Raw genomic sequence first — 20926 nt, forward strand, 5'->3', positions numbered from 1 at the left:
CAGATGGCATGTGAGATAAAAAAACACTACAGTTTACCTTTCTAGACAGTGTTATTATTCTCAAGAGATGTTGTTTCTCTAAATGTAAACCCTAAATCTATTCTTATAACATGGGAAAACCATTATATTTTGCACACATCTCAAAACTTTCTGGGATATGTGCACCATCTAGGTAGAAAGTCAAGTCTCCTATATGGGAGTTCAGCTGTCGAGCAAATGGATCAAGAACAATCTGTGCTCTCCCCTCCAAACTAGCCTTTGATAAATTGTTTGGGTAGATTCTGTTCGCTATGAAGAATATAGTGATGCTTTGGTTGAAATGACAAAAAAACACAAATGAAAAATATAAAATCACATTCATTTTGGTCTAAGTTTATGTCTTCCAGATTTCCAGTTGCTGTGAGCCATGTTCTGAACAAGGCAACAGCAAGACTAACGTTTATATATGTATTAGTGCTCCCTGTTGGAAACTATACCATATGTAAAAGGATTTTGTATATAATGACGTTCACAATGTATCAATGTCTAAAATTAAGAGATTGAAAAAGACATATCAGATCCATGATATAGCGGATAAATTCTTGTAGCTAAAACTTTCTTACTCTTTCTCTTCTCTTTATATTTTCTGTTTTTTTATCTCTTTGATGATGACATACAGAATATATAACTTTTCTATAAAAGTTATCCCAATCTTATCTTTTGTATGGAAGTCATCCCATATCTATTCGGTGGAACTTATATCATTTATGTATTTGATAACTCTTAATAATCAATTTTGGATAACCTTTATAATAACAGCTACTATTATGAAAGGGAGAGAAAAAAGATTTTATTTAAAATATAACCCATTGATTTTAATTACTTTTCGATGAAACAACCATCACATTAGGCCCTTTTATATTAAAGTGGGCCACAACAGATTATTAATAAATAATCTAATAATCTCTCATTTGGCCATATGATGATTTAAAATTTTAACAATAATCATAATTATGTATTATACGTTGAAGTTATCATCATGTCATCGTCTTTAATTGAATTGATATGATCGGATCGGATCATGACAATCACAGGTACATAATTCCTTCCATATATCATAAAATCAACACAACTCAACAATTTTAATTAATACTGTAATTCATATTTAATGAAAGGGAGCCTTGGCGCAACGGTAAGGTTGCTGCCTTGTGATCTAGAAGTCACGGGTTCAAATCCTGAAAACAGCCTCTTGCCAAAGGCAAGGTAAGGCTGCGTACAATGGATCCTTTCCCCGACCCCGCAAGGCGGGAGCCTCGTGCACCGGGCTGCCCTTTTTTTACTGTAATTCATATTTAATATCTTTTCAAAGACACATTCTATCATCATAACAAAATAATACAAGTATACTATATATGTAGATAACAAAGATACAAGCAGAAACATAACTTTCATTGAATTCAATAGTGTATTTAATATGAGCGACGTTATCATACATATATATTCATATTACTATAATGTTAACAAAGACTTATCCATAATACCCATCCTTTCTACATGGTCAATAAACATTTTGAGTGACAATGCTTTAGCCAATAGATCCGCTATCATTAAATTAGTTCTTATATGCTCAATTGACAACTTTTATTTCTGTACTTCTTTTTTGGCAGACAAGTATTTCAAATCCATGTGTTTTGCACCTTTTGAGTACTTATTATTTTTAGAGAAGAACACAATTACGATATTATCACAATAAATCCTTAGCAACCTGACTATACTGTTAACAATGGCAAGCCCTAATGTTAAGTTTCACAACCACAATCCATGAACCATAGCCTCAAAGCATGCCACTAATTCAGTTTCCATGGCAGAAGTTACAACTACAGACTGTTTTTCACTTTTCTGACACTGCTCCTTCCGCTAGGAGGAAAATATATCCAAATGTGGATTTCTTTAATCCATAGTCCATGCATCATTTGAGTAGTCAACCACTTCAAGTTAATCTATATTGTTTATACGTGAGAATATAATCTTTGGTGCCTTGTAAATACCTAAGAACCTTCTTTGCAACTTTCTAGTGGTTCATCATAAGATTACTTTGATAACGGCCTAACATCCCGACAGCAAAATTAATATCCAATCGAGTACATGTCTGGGCGTACATTAAACTTTCCAACCACTGATGCATAGGAAATAAACTTCATTTCCTTTCATTCCAAGTCATTTTTTGGGCATTGCTTTTCACTAAATTTGTCCCCTTTTTGAATTAAAACTATTCCAGTAGAGTAATTTTCCATTCAAAATCTCTCTAATACTTTATTAATGTAGTTCTTTTGAGACAATCACAACAATCCTTGTGATCTTTTATGAAATATTTTTATTCCTATCACATAAGATGTCTCACCCATATCTTTTATTTCAAAGTTTTTAGAGAGAAACTTCTTTACATCACATAACAAAGCGATATCAACAAGAAGAATGTCATCAACGTATAAAACTAAAATAGTAAACTTACTCTCACTAACCTTCATATAGATGCACTGATCAGTGTTCTCTTCAAAATCATATGATGTTATGATAAAATTGAATTTAAGATACCACTCTTATTTATTTCAGTCCACATATTGACTTCTTTAATTTACACATTAGATTTTCTTTTCTTGTGGTTAGAGATACTTCAGGTTGATATATATAAACTTCTTCTTTTATGTCATCATTCAAAAAGATAGTCTTTACGTCTATTTCGTGAAGCTATAGGTCATAATAAGTCAATACAACCAAAACAATTCTCAAAGAGTCCTTCTTTGAAATTGGAGAGAAAGTCTCTTTGTAGTTAATGTCATCCTTTTGAATATATCATTTGGTGACAAATCTAGTTGTATACCTTTTGATGTTGCCTTTCAAGTCATGTTTGATCTTAAAGACCCATTTACAACCAACTTGTTTTGAGCCTTCAAACAACTCAACTAGTTCCCATACTTTATTGTCATCCATGGAAATTTAACTCTTCTTTCATAGCGTTGAACCACTTTTTAGAATTCACTTTTCATGGCTTATATGAACAAGAGTGGATCTTTATCAATGCTTAAGTTACATTCACATTCAAGTGAATAAATGATATAATCAAATAGCTAGTCTTCTTTGCCTTTCAGACCTTCTTAGCTTAATGCTATTTTTTGCATTTCTTCTATCATTTGTTCATTTCTGACTTGCACATTGTTAGTTGGTTCATCATCTATGTGTTTATTTTGTGGGTTTTGGATATTATTATTTTGTTGTCTTGACGTGTTGTGTAGTTGTGATACAATAAATGGGATAACAACTTAAGAAGAATCATTAAGCAAAGAAATTTCACCGTAAGTTTATCTAATATCCATTTTTTATGATTTCTCACTCCTACTTAATTGGTAATCTCAATGAATTGACATTTCCAGACTTTATTATTCTCGTACTATGGGTAGGACAATAAAATTTATATCCTTTTGACTTTTTAGGATAACTGATGAAGTAACTACTAACGATTCTTGCATTGAGCTTTCTTTCATGTGGATTATATATTTTTATTTTTGACTGGGCAACCCCAAACATGGAGGTGTTTTAAATTATGTATCCATATAGTCCACAATTCATAAGGAGTCTTAGGAACTGCCTTACTATAACTCTATTAAGCAAATATAAAGCAGTCTTTAATACAGCATCCACAATGATAAAGGTACAAAACAATAACTTAACATATTCCTAACAATGTCCATAAGAGTATGATTCTGCCTTTTAATTACATCATTCTGTTGCGATATACCAAGTATAGTATATTGTATGCATATGTCTCGAATTTGAAGAAATTTTACAAATTGACTTGGACATTATCCATTCTCATTAAAAATTTTAAAATATTCAATATTTCTATCAGACCTTACAACTTTCACATTTCTATCCAACTGTCTTTCAATCTCATTAACGAATACCTCAAGGATGCCCACTGTTTAAAATTTTTCATGCAATAAGTATAATAATAATGTGAAAAGTCATCAATAAAATGATAAAATAATTTTTACTGCTCTAAAATGAAATGTCAAAAGGACCACAAATATCATTGTATCATTTCAAGTAGTTGATTGCTTCTTGTGGTTAGATTCTTGATATATGTTTGGTTTGTTTTTCCTAAATACAATTCAAACATATATCTCAATCATCAAAAATCCAATTGAGGTAATATTTCAATTTTTGTTAACCTCGTTATCTTTTCTTTGGATATGTTGCTTAATCTTTGATGCTATAAATAAGTAGAATTTTTATTATGTGCACTATATTTACTATCAGTATGTGTTCAATATAAAATAAAGATTAAACAAAATTAACATCAAGATTAAAATGATATAAATCATTTATTAAAGTACCAAAGCTATAATAGCACTCATGTTTATATAAAAAAATACACCTATTTTAAAGTTAAATCTTACACCATCTAACTTTCTAATAGGAATAATTAAATTCCTCTTCTGGAAAATGTAGAATCCGTCATCACCGGTCCCATATAAAGGTAATTCCTAGCATATATAGAAATATAGAGGTAATTTTCTAAATCTAAAGAACCCTGTGTCCAAGATTAAATCATCAAGTCATCATTTTTAATTAAATTGATATGATCGAATTACAGCCACAAGTTCATAAGGGGGTTTTATTAGTTACTTTAATTGAAACCCTATTAAAGATATATGTTACAATCTTAAATGCTCATTTAATAAGATAAAGTGATAAATCATAATTCTCACTATGTCTTTAAATATCTTATTTAGCCTTTTAGTAACACCATTCATGGTGAGTGAACTTGTCATGATGTATTATGGGTAGCGATGAGTATTTAATTAAAATCAAATCAATTAAATTGAATTAATCAAAATTAAATTGAATAAATTATTTTTTTGATAAACTGAACCGACCAAACTTTGTCATTAAAATCGAACAAACTGAATCGATATAAAATCAACTAATTTGGTCAGTTATTAAATTAATTGAATTATCCATAGTGAATCAACTGTTCTTTCACTAATAGTTAACTATTACATATGTAGTCGATTGCATCAGTCGACTATAAACTTATTGTGCTTGATTTGTGGATGTCAACCGACTGCATCACTTGATTATCAAACTTTTTGTCTGATTTTATCACAGACTTCTAATCCACATAGAGTTCACTTTAATTGTTTAACCGAATTCCAAATTTTATAATTTAGACCAAATTGAATAAATTGAAATAATCAATTTTTTAAAAAAAAATCTAAATTAACTGAACTAAAATTTTGAATTAAATCAGTTTGATCGTTATTTTGATTTAATCAAGATTTTACTCACCACTAGTCTTGCTATTGAAAATGAGCATTCTCGCCCCCTGGCCCTTAGGGCTTGGCGCAACAAGAAGGCGGTACGGATGCACATTAAAATATCGTGGTTCGATCCACTACTGGGCCATGAGTTGACATTGAATTTGATGGAAACTCAAGTTGGATGGTCATGGGTTGAGTACCTATGTGAAGAAATAGCTCACGAGTTTGTCTTCACGAGCAGAGTACTTAATTAATTTGACATCAAAACAGCTTTACAGGGACAGTGAAGATCATGGTGATCAACTGTTGGAACACTACCGTGGCAAACTTTCATAGGATATGACTGTCCCCGGGGCAATGGTGCAACAACTTTTGTAGGATATGCTACGGCTAAGAATTTTCTTCACCTTCAAAATTGGGCAATTAGGTATGCACTTAAGTACTGGAAAATTTCCGTGGGACCGAACCGACCACCCCCAGAGATGTGGCTACTGGGATTATCATTTTTTTCATAGGATATGACTCATCATCTTCAAAATTAATTAGGTTGTAAGTACTGAAAACTAGGTTATAAACTATTTAGCTTTTATCCTTTGTACAGTATTCTTATTCTTATTCCAGTGACAGTGTTAAACTCAAAAGAGAAGAGGGGAAAAAAATTACGGTTGACTTTTATTCATTGTTTATTTAAGTGTGATGCTTAAAAATTTTACAGTATCTAATATTACTTTCATATTAAAATTTCCATGTTCACATGTGTGATTTTCTACTTCAAACCAGGAAAAGTATCCGACATCCTTTTCTGAGGCTCAAATATATTCAAATAAAATTATTTGTAATAAAAAGATGACGTTTTTGTCATCTCCGGTTCTATGGTGTAGTGGTTAGCACTCTGGACTTTGAATCCAGCGACCTGGGTTCAAATCCCGGTAGGACCTCTCTTTTTTTTCACTTCTTTCTCAGTTTCTAGTTTCTTAAAAAATCAATTAGTTTTTGTTCATCTCCTTCTCAGTTTCTATTTTCTTCGAAAATAATTTAATAAATATAACTATCAGAATTTTATATCTTGCGATTTAAATTTTTTTTATCATTTGTAGTAATGACATACCTAAGCAAAATAACATATGATTAGAAATTTACCATTTGATTTGTTTTCGTTGCTGCCATATCAATTTATCGTCCTTCCTTTTTCTGCATTTCTCACAATTCTTGAATTTTCTTCTAAAAAGATTCTTTTTAAGAAAACAACATAAAATATCTGTCTCATAAAAATTTATGATTTCAATCATAATATTTAAATGGTTGATTTTATATATAGTTCCATCCGTTTTGCATGCTTTAATTTCAAATGCTTGTTGGCCTTGATCGAGAGGAGAGAATTTGAAAATTTCTATTTCGGCGAACTCTTAACTCATCCAACATTTCAGTAAAAGATAGAATTCGTTACTCCAATAATTTCACACGATCGATTTCACGACCATATATAAGGATGTAAATCGAGAAACGATGTAGTTGGGGAGAGCATTGATTTGGCTTTATTTTGATCCTTGTCTACTTTAATAAATATATTTAATCTTAATCAATTCAATTACGTCTATGAGAATAATAACTCCTCTACCATAGAGAGAACCGAGCGTGGAGGAATGAAGGTCACTCTTTATGGAGCTCTTTTAGCTGTAAGATGTGCCTGCCTGCCTGCTCAAAACTTAGCGGACACTGCGGTTTCCAGGGGTAAATTTTTGGTGTGAGCGCTGACGGCACGAGCATGTGAAAAGCAACCGCGTGGGCACTTGCTCCGTAAACGCGCCATAGTCATAGTCATCAGCCGTCGTGCATCAGCGATGGCCATGAGCGTGTTGCACTCGATGCGCGTTGGGGAGGGCAAGTGTCACATGCACGTCGTGGGATTGAGAGCGATGAACAAAGCAAAACATTCAGAGCTGAAGAAAACGTTAAAGGAAATCTGCTATTCTCTCTCTCTATTATCTAAGCATGTACAAGCAATCTGTAGCTAAAGGTGTAATATTTATAGATCAACCAAACAAATGAAAGAATCTGCTCTCGAAATAAATCTGCAACGACGGATCCCCTCATTCAATCAGTGCTATACGAACAGCGGCAGAAGCTGACACTGAGAACTGCTACGCCCAACCAACATATCGAACTCGATACAGCACACGTTTGACTTCTTCACCTCGTCGCCGCGTCCAAACTCGCCGATCACCGGCTGCTCCCCCACGTCCACCGCCGGTGGGACCTTGTGCCGCCTCATATGGCCGCCCAACGCCTGTCCCAGCGCGAACTCCACCCCGCAGACGCCGCACCGGTGCGAGCCACCACTCTCCTTCCCCGCGGCCGGCCGCTCCACCCTCGGCCGCTTGTGGCTCGTCCGGTGTCCGCCCAGCGCCTGAAACGTCGCGAACCGCCGGCTACACGTCTTGCACTTGAACTCGCCTTCCTCCGCCGCCTTCGCCTTCTCCTTCGCCTTCGACGCCGGAGCCTTCGTGCCGCAGGACAAGGAGAGAAGCAGCAGCAGCTCCGCGCCTTCTACCTCTTCCTGACCTCTCGATCGCTTGAGCGAGACCATGTTCACTGTGAATTACTAAACCAGCAGCAGCTGTTCGACCAAATGCTCAAACGATTCCGGATGCTGTTCTCGGTCCGACGAACGAATGCTGAGACGTCTTGGCAATCGACCGCCGATCAATGAACTATTTATAGTTGTGGAAATTCATTGAACAAGTGTTCTCGACGCACACGCGAGAAGCTTCGCGCACGGTGGACGCGGATAAAAACAACAACAACTGTAAGGAGCTGTGCAGGTGCCACTTCGAGTTTGATTCTGTGAGTTGAAGTCAAACGACTATGTCGACGACTTCTTCATTAAGTTTTTTGTTGCTGTGAGTGGAAGCCATTGATGGCGATTGCTTGCGGCTCAAGCAAAGTATGTTGTCCTCTAAAATAAATCGAGCCCCTCGAATTTCAACGACTTCAATTCGACACCTCGTTCGTTAGTAATTTTACTATCGGAGGCCTCTTTAACACGCTACTGAAATTTGAAGGGTCAAAGTGAAACAGCAGCTAAGAAAAAGGATCAAATTCGAAAACTTCACGCGGTTTGACTGTCGATGGAATCGCCTTGCGAGTGAAGTCGCCAGTAATCAGTGTGGATCCGATTTACTTCGTTCTGACAGATTAAACAGCGCCGTCATTTGGGTAATTTGGTTCATATGTATGATCTGTCTATGCGTACTCTCCTTGTTCTTTCCTTTTTGGTCTTATCGTGTTCTTTTGATTAATAAACACCGTGTCATGTCGGTTTTATTTTTATATAATATTTTTGAAAACAAAATACGTGTAAAAATCTTGTACGTCTCAGTTTGCTTGTTTCGTATTATTTTTATTTTCTTTTTTTTTTAAAATATATTAAGGATAATGCACGCACGCTAAAATAGACTGATAAAATAAAATGAAGTCAAATTCAAGGGTTGGTTTTTTAGGTTTAGTTTTAGGTGGACACGCGAGCGATTCGCTGGCCCGTTTCGACTGTCGACAGCTACCGATTGGAACAGCCATCTAAGTTTAAAAGCAAGCTAAATTTATAAAGTATTTATAAGAAAAATATTTATGAAAAACATGCCAACTATCTCTTGACTATATACATTATTATTCGTTGCAACTGTCAATCTCGGCGTAATCGCCACTTGATTATAGTAGTAGCGTCATTTATTCGGCGGCTATTACGGGCCAGAGATCATAACGTGGAGAGGCCACCATTTGGATCGTAATAAATATGGTTCGATCTGGATGATCATGTGGATGAGTTTAAGGTACGTCTTGTTAATTTCACCCTAATGAACTCGAAAGATTAAATTGTATTGGGAACTCAAGAAATATAATCGAGTTATACGAGGAACTCAGAACACCGACTTAAGGAAACCTCAAGCACTTTATAATATCGGACCATAATGATTTGAAGAGAGGTAAAATCGTGATGATTAAATGACCTCTTCTGCTGAGAGGAATTTTATTCCCTAAGGGCCAGTTTACTTGACAGAGTGGATGATGGATGGATAAAACAAACCTAGGGATAAGGAAAGGGAAGGGAAAGTGAATAAAATCCATCCTTTTCCTGATCTGTAAAGCCTTGTTTACCCTGATGAAGGAAAGAAAATAAAATGGTCTAAAATACCCTTCTCGTTTCTTCCTCCTCGCTCCTCGCGTCGAAGCCGCCCCGCCTCCCCTGCTCAGAAGCCGCCCCGCCTCCATGCTCAGAAGCCTCACTTACCGTTAGTCCATAAGAAAGCCCTAGAGTACTCTTTCCAAGTCACTTGACGAAGTAGGCGGCGATCCTATCCCCGAGCCCAGTCTTGACGAAGCCCCTCGCGAAGAAGAAAGATATCACGATCAACCAGATCACCTCGTTGGTCGTCGAGTTGCCACGCCGGCACACGGCCATGTGGACATGGGCACTCCTCTATCCGGCTTGGATCTACGAGACACGCCCACGTGTCGGTCATGTCGAGCAGGCCCCTACCTTATCGACGATGGCACAGAGGCTTGCTTGCTTTCTTATCCTAGCTCACTGGCAACAACTGGATCCGTCTTTCACCTTTATCGGCTCTCGTTTGATCCGTTTTTCTTCCTCCATCGGCTATATATGCGCGCACAAGGTTGTGACAGACAGAATCGTTTCAGAGAATTTGCAATTCTTGGCTCGCGCTTGTCATCGTCATGCAGTGTCTACAGGCTCCGGTCTCTGATCTCTCTGTTTTGGAGAGGCAAAGATTGCACTTCGATTGGCAGCAGCAAGGGCAGGAACAGCCAAGCCACCATTCTTATGATGCCGATCTCTGCGCGCAGAGTCTGGACTCCTTCGCTTGCTTCAGCAATGGCCTGCCCGATCTCGCTCAGTACTCGCTGCCTGTCGCTTCAAATTTTGAGGAAGCGGACTGAGCACGAGACCGGTAATGGTGGAGATGAAGATGGAGAGGAGCTGCCACGCCTGAGGGGTTATCTCGGCAGCCGCCTCTGCCTCCCCGACGGAGAGGCGCTGACGCCGACGAGCAGCTCGCCAAGGTGGCCATCCGGCAGAGTTGCGGGGAGTCGGAGAAGGGAGCAGGACGAAGCGAGAGGAAAGAGGACTTTTATGTCTTTTATATTTCTGCTTTCCGTCCGATTTGGAGGGGACCAATATTTGCAAAAAATTGATCCGTAGATGGATTAGTTTTCCTCCTCTCATAAAAGTTTAACAAAGTAAACAGTGGATAAAAGATTATTTTTTCGGGGATTCGATTCGACTCTTATTTTCTTGTGATAATTTACCATCTAAATATCAACTCAATTATGTCTGCGGGGGCAAGATGCATGGGGCCCTGACTCTTGTGTGTTGATCTCGTGACCATTTCAGGATATCATTAATGACAATATTAATTCCATTTATTTTTTATATTATATTTCTAGATTATCATTAACGAATTGGGCTCTTAGTTGCTTGGATTGACCTAGTTGGCCTAATTGGTATCTGTTGCCACTTGCACTTATGCATGAACAAAACGCACTGTCCGGATCAGTCTAACTTAAGCTGAACTCAAATTCAATCAGATCAGCTCTTCTGAGTTCAATTCCAATCAATTAGGCTCAGGATTTGGTCAACAAACTCAGGTCAAATTAGTCAATTCATGATCGCACTCGATTCGAGTCAGCCCAAGTCACATCCAAATTAGAGCTCAATGCGAGTCAGTCTGAGTCACATTTGAATTAAATCCAACTAGCTAAGTTAAGATCGAGTTCAAATGCAAGATGACAGTTACAATAAAATTAGTTACGGAAAGGTCATAGTCTTTGATGAAGAGAATCCTATAATGATGGCGTTATTTAAGACATCCACAATCTATCTTCGTTATAACACCCTCTATTTCATTAAAAAGCATGGGGTCTACTGCTACATACTCATTATAACAATATATCTCTTTCACCCACATTTCTTTTAACATTAACACTCATTATTTAGGGCATCCACAACCCATCCTCGTTATAACACCCTCCACCTCATTAAAAAGTATAGGGTCCATTGTCACATACTCATTATAACAACATTACCTCTTTCACCCATATTTTTTTAACATTAACACTCATTATTTATGGGTCCCCCGTCTTTCACCCACATACTCATTCAAAATAGCTGTTAAAAAACTAACCATTTTATTTAATTTTTAATTTTAAAATTTATAAATTTTTAATAAAAATTAAAATTAATCGTTAATAACTGTTAAAATTAACTGTTTAATAAATATAATTAAAAATAAAAAATAAAAAAATGGCATGTGGGGTGAGCCAGCCAAGGGGCTAGCCCACCCTACTGTCACTTGAATATGTTCAAGACCTTGAACACGTTCAAGTGGAGGGGTGTTATATTAGTGTTTAACATCAGAGAGTGTTATAACACCCTTCCACATTAATGTTTGATTATTTCATTATCATCTTTTCTCTAACCTCCCTTCTAGTTTTTTTTTTTCTAATTTTTTCTGTTGTCATCATCATTGTCAGAGACATTCATCGTAGTTCTTGCATTCTCGATCCGACAACTACTGATCCGATAGAATTTGATCAGACAAAAGCCGACCTACCAAAAGAGCACGGTAGCGGATACATCAAAGAGTCAGTGCATCACCTGATCTTAGACCGGATCACAAACGTTGTGGAAACTCTGTCTACTTTCCAACAAGAATCTTAAAGAACAAGAGTACTTATTTCATGAATATATGATCCTGACCATCACTGTTGCAGAAGACGAAAAAAAGGGAGTACACTTTGTTCAATCAGTCTGATATCTCCATCACTCATTGAAGTGTTCAGTTCTGCAACTGTACATGCTCCAAAGGAATTAATTAACGACCTACGGACACACCATTTATTCTTTCTTTTGGATAACTAATGCCTTGCTGGTTTACTCTTAAGCCTGAAAGCGAAAACACTCCCTATTAATTCCATTTACGTGAGAAGGTAGTCATTTATCTGCACAGGCATTAGGTGCATCTTCTTCTTTGAATCCAGGTGGTTCTAGATTTCTGGTCTTGGACTTCAATAAAAGCCACAGTTTTTGTCTCTCTCAATTTAATGCTTCATAAACTCTGCTCTTCGTGTTCTTCACATTTCTGGTGACTTCAACTTAAAGATACTGCCCATTTTCCTCTGGGCATCTCAGTTTTTCCACGCTCGCTTAATTGAGTAGCTGAAGCAAGACGTCTGTGCATGGGTCATGCATTATTTACAGATTGATTATTCTCGTCTCTACTAAAAGATAAGTCAAAAGAAAATTTGTTGTGATCGATCTCTTTTCTAGAAGTAATCTTCATGCTTCAATTTTAAATTCTCGAGCAAATCCACCACTGCAAATTTATTATTAGTTTTGCTACTCTGTCGCAATGAGACAAGCAAGCTTTTTCTTCTAATTTATTTATTCAAAGTTGCATTTATATTCTACCAAACTTGATGTTAATTATCAATAGCATTCATCTACTAAACATAATACTATCACGGCTTTTATTATTTATTTATTCAAAGTTTATCTGCTAACCATGTACTATTAAGAGGATAAAATTAGTATCATGGTGGGATTTGTAAAGGTGTTTGATTCCTTCGGACTTAGATTTTAGTGTGAATCATGTGCAACAATATGAGTCATCTAACATGTTCGATTAACTCATCGATTAAACAGATCAAGTCTAGATTGAAACTAAATGAATTATGACTTATTTATAACTTTCCTTTGCAAATGGCCATCCTACGCCAACATGAACTATAAATTGGCACTATTTGTGGAACTGTAATTAGCAGCCGTGTTGCAAGTCAAAGTACAAGTCATATATATACAGTCGTTCTAACTTCGTATCAACTCCGTCACTCTTCCGATTCCATTCTCATCCAAAAAAACAATATCTGCCACTGTTTCAATCGGAATTTATCGATTGGACTTTTTGTGTAGAAGAACTGGTTGACGGATTTGAGTCTGACTGGGATTTGTTCGGAATTTGAGAAAATATGAGGGGCGAAACAAAGTTGCCACCAACCAGCCAATCAGGTCTATAAAGACGTTCTCGTATTGCGATGCTTGGATTCTATTCGTGATTCGATTGCTTCATTATTGACATGAAGAGATCATCGTATCGATTTGGAGGAGAAGCCAGGGTCGACAGCATCAACATGGCCAACATCCTCATGCTCTTGTCTCGCGACGGCGGCGGCGGCGGAGGAGGAGGAGGAGGAGGCGGCGACGCGAGTCGCGTGTTCGAGTGCAAGACGTGCAACCGCCACTTCCCGTCGTTCCAGGCGCTGGGCGGGCACCGCGCGAGCCACAAGAAGCCGCGGATGGTCGCCGGCTATATGTCGGCAAAGCCGAGGATCCACGAGTGCTCTGTCTGCGGGCTCGAGTTCGCCGTCGGCCAGGCGCTGGGCGGACACATGCGGCGCCACCGGGCATCGTCGTCTCAGGCGCAAGGGTCGACGACGTTGTTTTCGAGTGGCCCAGCGCCGGCGGAGCCGGCGAGAGAGGTGGCGGTGGCGGAGCGGGAGGCAAGACAGGTGGTGTTGGATTTGAACTTGCCGCCCTTGGAGAATAACGTCGATCTCAAACTGTGCTTGGGATTGAATTTGGAGAGTGCCGATAATTAACAAGATTGCTGTGGTCGATTAATTGCTGTTAATACTGCTCGCTAATCACCCTATTGCTTAATTTCTTTTATCTACCAGATTTATTGTTTTTGCTGGTGTTAAAGCTTAATTAACCATGTATATGGCCATATGATCCATAGGATTATAATTATAATTATAATTATAATTAAGAATATCGATTCCCGCGGCCTTTTTTAGAATATATGCGCGTTATTTTCTGAAATTTTAATTGAATAAAATTTAATTTTTATTAGATTTCAAATTTTTAACACAAGCAGATCAAAAGGCTCTCCCAAAGTGTTACAAGCAAAGTACTGCAGACTCCACTGGTATTATTTATCCCATACTGTAAATTCCAGTATGATGCTTGAAAAAAAAAAGTTAAAGAAAGGTCCAACACTACTTATTGGTAAAACCGTGTGTTGCTTCAAATTTTCGATTCCTTTTACATCAAATAAAGCAAAATACAAGAACTTCACACTTTTCAGCAGGAGTACTTAGTGCCAGAGCAACAAATCACACAACAGATGATCAGCTGGCTTGGAGATGAACACTGGCAGAATTATAAAGCACTTGCAATTGGCATTATTACACTCTTGATGCCCTTTTACAGGTACTTGATGAGAACCCAAGCCACAATAATGAGAAGCACAATAGCAACAACCGATAAGAGCAGACACCTGCAAGAACATCCACCTTTTGTTCGCTTGTTGAGGATTGCGAGTTGCTTTTGAACTCTCTGCGTGAAGTCGGAAACAGTCAGTGAAATTTATTCACAAGCAAACTCAGGCATTTTTCACCAAACTCTAACTTAGTCTATCATCTAACAACATCCACAGATTAAACAACCAATATTCTTGATGCTGTCTTTTAATCTCCATTTTACATTTCTCAATTATTTGCTTATATACGCAATGGCTGCCACTATATTTATGCATAAGCAATGTTCTAAAAGGGACAATGTTAAGGTGATTCACTGGTGAAAACGATGAAAAGGTGGTTCTGTAATACAGTGAAAGGTTGAGATTACCCGTAACCTAGAGTCTGTTACACCAACTTGCTGGTCCAGATCATCCTGCATCGTCCAAAAAATATTCAATCAGCAATGGCTTCCTCTTTTTGAAAGCTTCTGATCAATGATTTTGCATTAGAAAGTAGCCTATCACGGTCATGATATTACATACAAGTAATCTTGTGTGCATATCCAGCTCTTCGTTAACTGCTAATGCAATATGTTTGGTGCTTAACACAGTATCCTCCAATTTTTCAAGACCCTCGTCTTGCTCTATAAAATGGGATAAAATGTATAATATGTTGAATGAAACTTCACTTAAATGTGAAGAGAAACTAGAAAATACCTCTCATAATCTGCCTCTGCAGACCAACAATACCCTGATTATCCAACCCAGCAACTCTTGTTGCCACATCGACTGGCTTTTTACCATCTCCAAGCAAGTTCTCCCTTGGTGTCATAATTTAGTTAGTTCAATGTAAAACCATCAGAATGCATGATCGGAGCAGTAACACCATGCCATTGTAATAACTCACTAAAATTGATTTAAACAGATTATCAAAGTAAAACTGAAAGGTATATATAGCATTATAAAGGCAAAGAAAAGTACTGGAGATATGTTAAGCTAACCTGTTCCCAAAGTTGGACATGTTTAACGTCGATGCCATCTGATTTGCTTTAGATTTCAGATTTGATAGCATCTCCTGGCGCTTATGTAATTCCTTATCCTTTCTGGATTATGAAGGCAGTTAATGTGTGCAGAAAAAAAATGTAATGTTCCTAAAAGGAATCAATGGTCAAGTGTGTACAATCAACAAAGTAAAGCAATTTAGTTTAGAAGATTCTATTACAATGTCCTGTATGTATACGAGGAAAAAAAAAACAACTTTAGGCTTGCACAAGAATTATCAAATTATAGTGTAGTTAAACCCAACAATAAGGACTTATAAGATATATAGCAACATACAGAAAAGAAACCTGTAATTGAGCAGATACAGCAGATCATCCAACAAACAAAAATTCAAAGACCTTCATCCTTGTATCTATTCTTCCAAAGGAAAAAATAATTAAGAAAAAAAACATCTACTTGTTCCTTCCAAAAATATTGCATCCTAGGTTGAAGTTATTTTCTGACAGAGTTTGCACTGTTTCTGAACTACTATGCCACAAAATAAAGGGAGAGCAAGAGAACAAAGTTCTGAATAACGAAAAGGTACAGTATTATCTTTGAATAATATTTAACACGGGAAGGAACAGAAAACACTAACATTGGCTGTAAGCTAGGAAGCTTTGAGAGAAGAGACTCCAAGTTCTCCAGTCTTGTCCTGAGAATTGTTATCTTCCTCCTCATTGCAGTCAATTGGCGTTGGGATTCTGGCCTGGGTGAAGGCAAAGAGCCCCTTTCAGAAAGCATAACACTAATTTCCTCCGAAAGCCTTGATGCTTCATTGAACTCTTTCATCCATTGATCTAAGGAAGATGCCATTGCTGATTACAGGATCTACAAAGATGATCTCCACTGTAAGAGTCAAGATATTAGTTTCCATTGTCATCTACTGTATATAATATGAGATTGCGTAGAAGAAACCATTCATATGAGAAGCAACAGAGAACAGATTGTCAATGGAATTATGACCTTGATCTACTCGAAAAATGTTAACGACAAGGTCATGGTAGTCAAAGCACACAAATCTGAGTTAAGAAAAGCATAATTATTGCACAGAGATATTAAATTAATGATTATAACATTGTTAATAATATTAGAACCGAGACTACAATTGTACAAGGCTGGTAGTAAGAAGAGAATATAGACCACACTCACAAAATACATATCAGTCACCATGAAGGAGTCTCTACTCCATTTTTAAAAAAAAACATTGAAAGTAGCACGAAAAGTCATTGCATTATAAATATGCTTTTGACAACTCAAATCTCTAGCAGCAAGATAAATGCGGTTTTCTCCACTACAATCTTTTATCCTCCACAAAATTCCTCTCTTTCCCCTCTCCGACGCACTTCGGAGATCTCAAATATATGATCAATGCACCATTCAATCGAAACCCTAAATCGACAATTCTTATCGTCACCCCTCCTTACAGACGAATATCGCCCAGTCATTATCGATATTCAAGGAAGCCACAACTTAGACCAAATCAAATCCTGCATAATTTCCAAACATTAACCGAAGGAACTGGAATAAATCATCACCGATTCACAATGCCAACTACAGTAATCCTCGTTCTCAACCGAAACAAATCAGATGCTACAGATTTAGGAAAAAAATGGCTCAAAGTTAACCATAGGATATGGCAATTTCATCAAACGATAGGAAATCATCAACGAGAAGAAAAGCATATCGAAGCTAACCGGAAAGCAAAAAAATTATCGCACGTAGAATGGACGAGAAGATCAAAAACATGCCTCTTCTCTCTCGCTTCCTCTCCCCGCAATTCCCCAATCCCGAGATTAATTCCTTTTCGCCGCGCGGCTCGACGGCTCGACATCAATGAGAAGGTTCCAATATAACTACAAGGTTGCGGATCCTTTTACCCGAATCCGACTCTGGAAGTAAACAGTGCTCATTCCTCGACCCGCTTAATTGACGGATTACAATTAATCGGTTTTGATATGCCGCGCGACATATCCCGCGCAACCGTCCGCGACTCCTCCGACGTTCGCTGCTTCTCCGCCGCTGTTCACCGTCGTCCGACCACCAACGGCCGCCGGACCGGATGCGTTGGAAGGCCAACTCGCCGGCGCTCCGGCCGGACCCGGATTCCCGCCGGATTGTGGCCGGAATCCGGCCAAAATCCGGCCAGAAACGTGACAGAGCCTCTGTTGGGCGATTCCGGCCGAAATCGACCGGATTCCGGCCGAATCACGGCCGGAGACCGGCCGCGGTCGACGCGCCGGCGCCGGGCGTGTCGACCGCGGCCGGTCTCCGGCCGTGATTCGGCCGGAATCCGGTCGATTTCGGCCGGAATCGCCCAACAGGCGCTGTTGGCCGATTCCGGCGGAAATCGGCCGGAATCCGGCCGAATCACGGCCGGAGACCGGCCGCGATTCGGCCGGATTTCGGCCGATTTCCGCCGGAATCGGCCAACAGCGCCTCTGTCGCGTTTCTGGCCGGATTCCGGCCGGATTCCGGCCACAATCCGACCGGAATCCGATGCCAATGTGTGCGCCGTCGAGTTGTGATTCCAACGAGTCCGAAATTGCGGCCAATGGTGATCGGACGGCGACGAACGGCGACGATGAATGAGAGGAGGTCGGCTGTCGCGGAGGAGTCGCGCGGCGTTTGTCGCGCGGCATATCATTCCTCTACAATTAATTACTCAAATAACCAATCCATCTCCTTCCCTAGTTCCCTTCCTCTCTTTTACAGTAAACGGAGAATGGAGATGACTTGAAGTCAACAAGAGAAAATAAAAAAAATCCAGGTACCTTCCGCACTATCTCGGCCGGGCCTGCTGCGCCGACGAAGAAACTTGCTAGTGTTCTTTGGTTTTTAGTCTCCACGCTCGTCAGATTCCCTCTTTCTCTTTTTTTTTTTTGCTTCTTCACCATCGGTAGTGATCGATCCAACGTTGCTCGGCAAGGATGAAGAAGACTCATCAACATCTGCCCATCGGCATCGATCTCGGCACGAGCTATTCCTGCGTTGCCGTGTGGCGACACAGATGGGCGGAGATCATCCCCGATGAGATGGGCAACCGCACCACCCCCTCCTGCGTCGCCTTCAACGGCACCGAACGCCTCATCGGCCACGCCGCCAAGGCCCAGGCTTCCATCAACCCTACCAACACCATCTTTGGTCTCTCTCTCTCTCTCTCTCTCTCTCTCTCTCTCTGCTTTAATTGTGATCTCATGCCTGTATTGTATTGTGATTCGGAGTGCTTGACTCATTTGCAGACGTTAAGCGTCTTCTTGGCAGGCGCTTCAGTGATCTCTCTGCGCGTGGTCACGTGAATACTCTGCCATTCGAGATCACTGCAAGATCCGACGACAAGCCGATGATATTAATTCAATACAAGGGCAAGGAGATGAAATTTGCCGCAGAGGAACTCATCTCCATGATCCTAATGAGGATGCGCAGCATCGCCGAATCCCATCTTGGATCCGCAGTCCACAACGCAGTGATCTCCATCCCGGCGAAATTTAACGACCTCCAGCGCCAGGCCATTAGGGATGCTGGTCACATCGCTGGCCTCCACGTCATGCGTCTCATCAACGAAGCATCGGCAGCCGCCGTCGCTTACGGCCTCGAGAAGAAAGGTAATATGGGTTCCTGCAGCAACAGGGAGAAGAATGTGCTTGTCTTCGACCTCGGCGGCGGCAGCCTCAACGTCTCTCTTATAGCCATCGAAGAGAGCATCGTGATGGTGAAGGCGAGCGCCGGCGATGTCTACCTCGGCGGCGAGAACTTCGACCAGCGACTCGTGGACTACTTCATCCACGATTTCAAGACGAAGCACAACAAGGACATCAGCGGCAACCACAGGAAGGTCACGAAGCTGAGGACGGCTTGCGAGAGGGCGAAGAGGGTTCTCTCGTCGGCAACGCAGACGACGATTGAGATCGACTTCCTCTTCAACGACACCGACTTCTACGCCAACATCACGCGCAGCAAATTCGAAGAGCTTAACGACGACCTCTTCACGAAGTGCGTGGAGACTGTGAAGACATGCCTGAGAGAGGCTCATGTCGACAAAAACGAGGTGGACGAAGTCGTCTTGGTGGGTGGCTCGTCGAGGATTCCAAAGATACAGCAGCTGTTGCAGGTTAGTCTCGATTTTATTACGTCGTGTTAATTATTTACATTGTGAATCAGATTATACAATGTGATCTTTAAATTGTTGCTGCCATTTATATTTCAGATTAATATTGTAACTCTGCAGGGCTTCTTCAATGGCAAGGAACTCTGCAAGAGCATGAATCCGGATGAAACGGTGGCTTGTGGTGCTGCAGCTCATGCAGCGATCTTAAGTGGCCATGGTAATGATCAACTGGAGGACTTGTTGCTTTTGGATGTCACTTCCCTCTCTCTAGGGTTGGAGACTGCAGGAGGAGCCATGGAAAGTGCTGATTCCGAGGAACTGCGCCATCCCCACCAAGAAGGAAATGCTCTTCTCCACCTACCAGAGCAAACAGCAGGGCAGGGGAGTTTGTCATGAGCTAATTCAGATGGTTGACCACGACGATAATGCAATGAAGAACTCGAACAAGAATACGGATGACTCCTCCCCCTGTAGAGTATCGATTCAGGTGTACGAAGGTGAGAATTCAAGGGCATGTCAGAACATTGTCCTAGGCAAATTCGAGTTCTCGGCCACGGGTACCAACGGAAGACCAAAGATTAAGGTGACTTTCGACATTGATGCCGACTATGCACTCACTGTTTCAGCCGAGGACATGATCACCGGCGTCAAGAGCAAACTGAACATAACCAACAGCAAGAATAGACAGAACAAGGAGGAGCTTGAGAAGATGGTTCGTCGAGCTCAGAAGCATAACGCGGAGGACGATAAGCATGCGAAGAATGTGGAAGCCAAGAACGCACTGGAGAACACTGTCTACGACATGAGAAATGCGATGAGGGAGATGGACGAGGGGATTGAGAAGGCCATGAATTGGTTGGAGAGTAATCAGTTGGCAGGAGCCGATGAGTTTGAGGCCAAAATGGAAGAGCTGAGGAGAATGTGGAACCGCATCATGTCCAGAGTGTAGATAAGTGAAAAGAGAAGCGACATATTGAACTTAATCTGTACCAAACTCGTGAAGGTGTATGTATTTCTTCAAGATGCTGAGACTGAAAGCGACAACACTTTGAACTTTATCTTCTTTATCTGTTGAAAGACTGGTTAACATCCACAAGCTTTATCGGAAATTCTTCACCTACCTTTCTTATTTTAAATTAATCCAACCCGACTTCCTAGTCGTT

At 39.7% G+C, this 20926-nt stretch overlaps 3 protein-coding genes, 1 non-coding gene and 1 pseudogene across 4 annotated transcripts; 3 read left to right on the forward strand and 2 right to left on the reverse strand.

Moving 5' to 3' along the window:
* The first annotated feature begins 6166 nt into the window (after positions 1-6166).
* TRNAQ-UUG (transfer RNA glutamine (anticodon UUG)) lies at positions 6167-6238 on the forward strand. The gene has a single exon. It is a non-coding gene; the product is annotated as a tRNA-Gln (tRNA).
* Positions 6239-7306: 1068 nt separating this feature from the next.
* On the reverse strand, positions 7307-8005 carry LOC141834846 (uncharacterized). Its single transcript, XM_074722226.1, has one exon. The coding sequence runs from the start codon at positions 7885-7887 to the stop codon at positions 7405-7407; it is 483 nt and encodes a 160-aa protein (XP_074578327.1). The 5' UTR covers positions 7888-8005; the 3' UTR covers positions 7307-7404.
* A 5446-nt stretch (positions 8006-13451) lies between these two features.
* Positions 13452-14175, forward strand: LOC141834845 (zinc finger protein ZAT18-like). The gene has a single exon (XM_074722224.1). It carries the CDS (start codon positions 13452-13454, stop codon positions 13971-13973), a length of 522 nt encoding a protein of 173 aa, XP_074578325.1. The 3' UTR covers positions 13974-14175.
* A 192-nt stretch (positions 14176-14367) lies between these two features.
* On the reverse strand, positions 14368-17462 carry LOC141834844 (syntaxin-52-like). The gene is made up of 7 exons (XM_074722223.1): positions 17353-17462; positions 16254-16504; positions 15616-15717; positions 15332-15435; positions 15158-15258; positions 15004-15048; positions 14368-14712 (listed from the first exon to the last, which is right to left on the reverse strand). The coding sequence occupies exons 2-7, from the start codon at positions 16469-16471 to the stop codon at positions 14581-14583; spliced, it is 702 nt and encodes a 233-aa protein (XP_074578324.1). The 5' UTR covers positions 16472-16504; positions 17353-17462; the 3' UTR covers positions 14368-14580.
* A 920-nt stretch (positions 17463-18382) lies between these two features.
* Positions 18383-20830, forward strand: LOC141834731 (heat shock 70 kDa protein 4-like; annotated as a pseudogene).
* Positions 20831-20926: the final 96 nt, after the last annotated feature.

Source organism: Curcuma longa, chromosome 9 (genome assembly GCF_044706935.1).
Source record: "Curcuma longa cultivar G26 ecotype Majalengka, Jawa Barat chromosome 9, ITB_CL_G26_1.1, whole genome shotgun sequence".
Taxonomy (NCBI): Eukaryota; Viridiplantae; Streptophyta; class Magnoliopsida; order Zingiberales; family Zingiberaceae; genus Curcuma; species Curcuma longa.

What these genes read in the sequence shown, in the direction of transcription:
- LOC141834846 (XM_074722226.1), bottom strand. Translation starts at nt 7,887, where the DNA reads ATGGTCTCGCTCAAGCGATCGAGAGGTCAGGAAGAGGTAGAAGGCGCG.
- LOC141834845 (XM_074722224.1), top strand. Translation starts at nt 13,452, where the DNA reads ATGAAGAGATCATCGTATCGATTTGGAGGAGAAGCCAGGGTCGACAGC.
- LOC141834844 (XM_074722223.1), bottom strand. Translation starts at nt 16,471, where the DNA reads ATGGCATCTTCCTTAGATCAATGGATGAAAGAGTTCAATGAAGCATCA. An exon ending in GCAGAGGCAGATTATGAGAG is followed by an intron (nt 15,259 to 15,331) that starts GTATTTTCTAGT and finishes CCCATTTTATAG; the next exon opens with AGCAAGACGAGGGTCTTGAA. An exon ending in TAACAGACTCTAGGTTACGG is followed by an intron (nt 14,713 to 15,003) that starts GTAATCTCAACC and finishes GACTTCACGCAG; the next exon opens with AGAGTTCAAAAGCAACTCGC.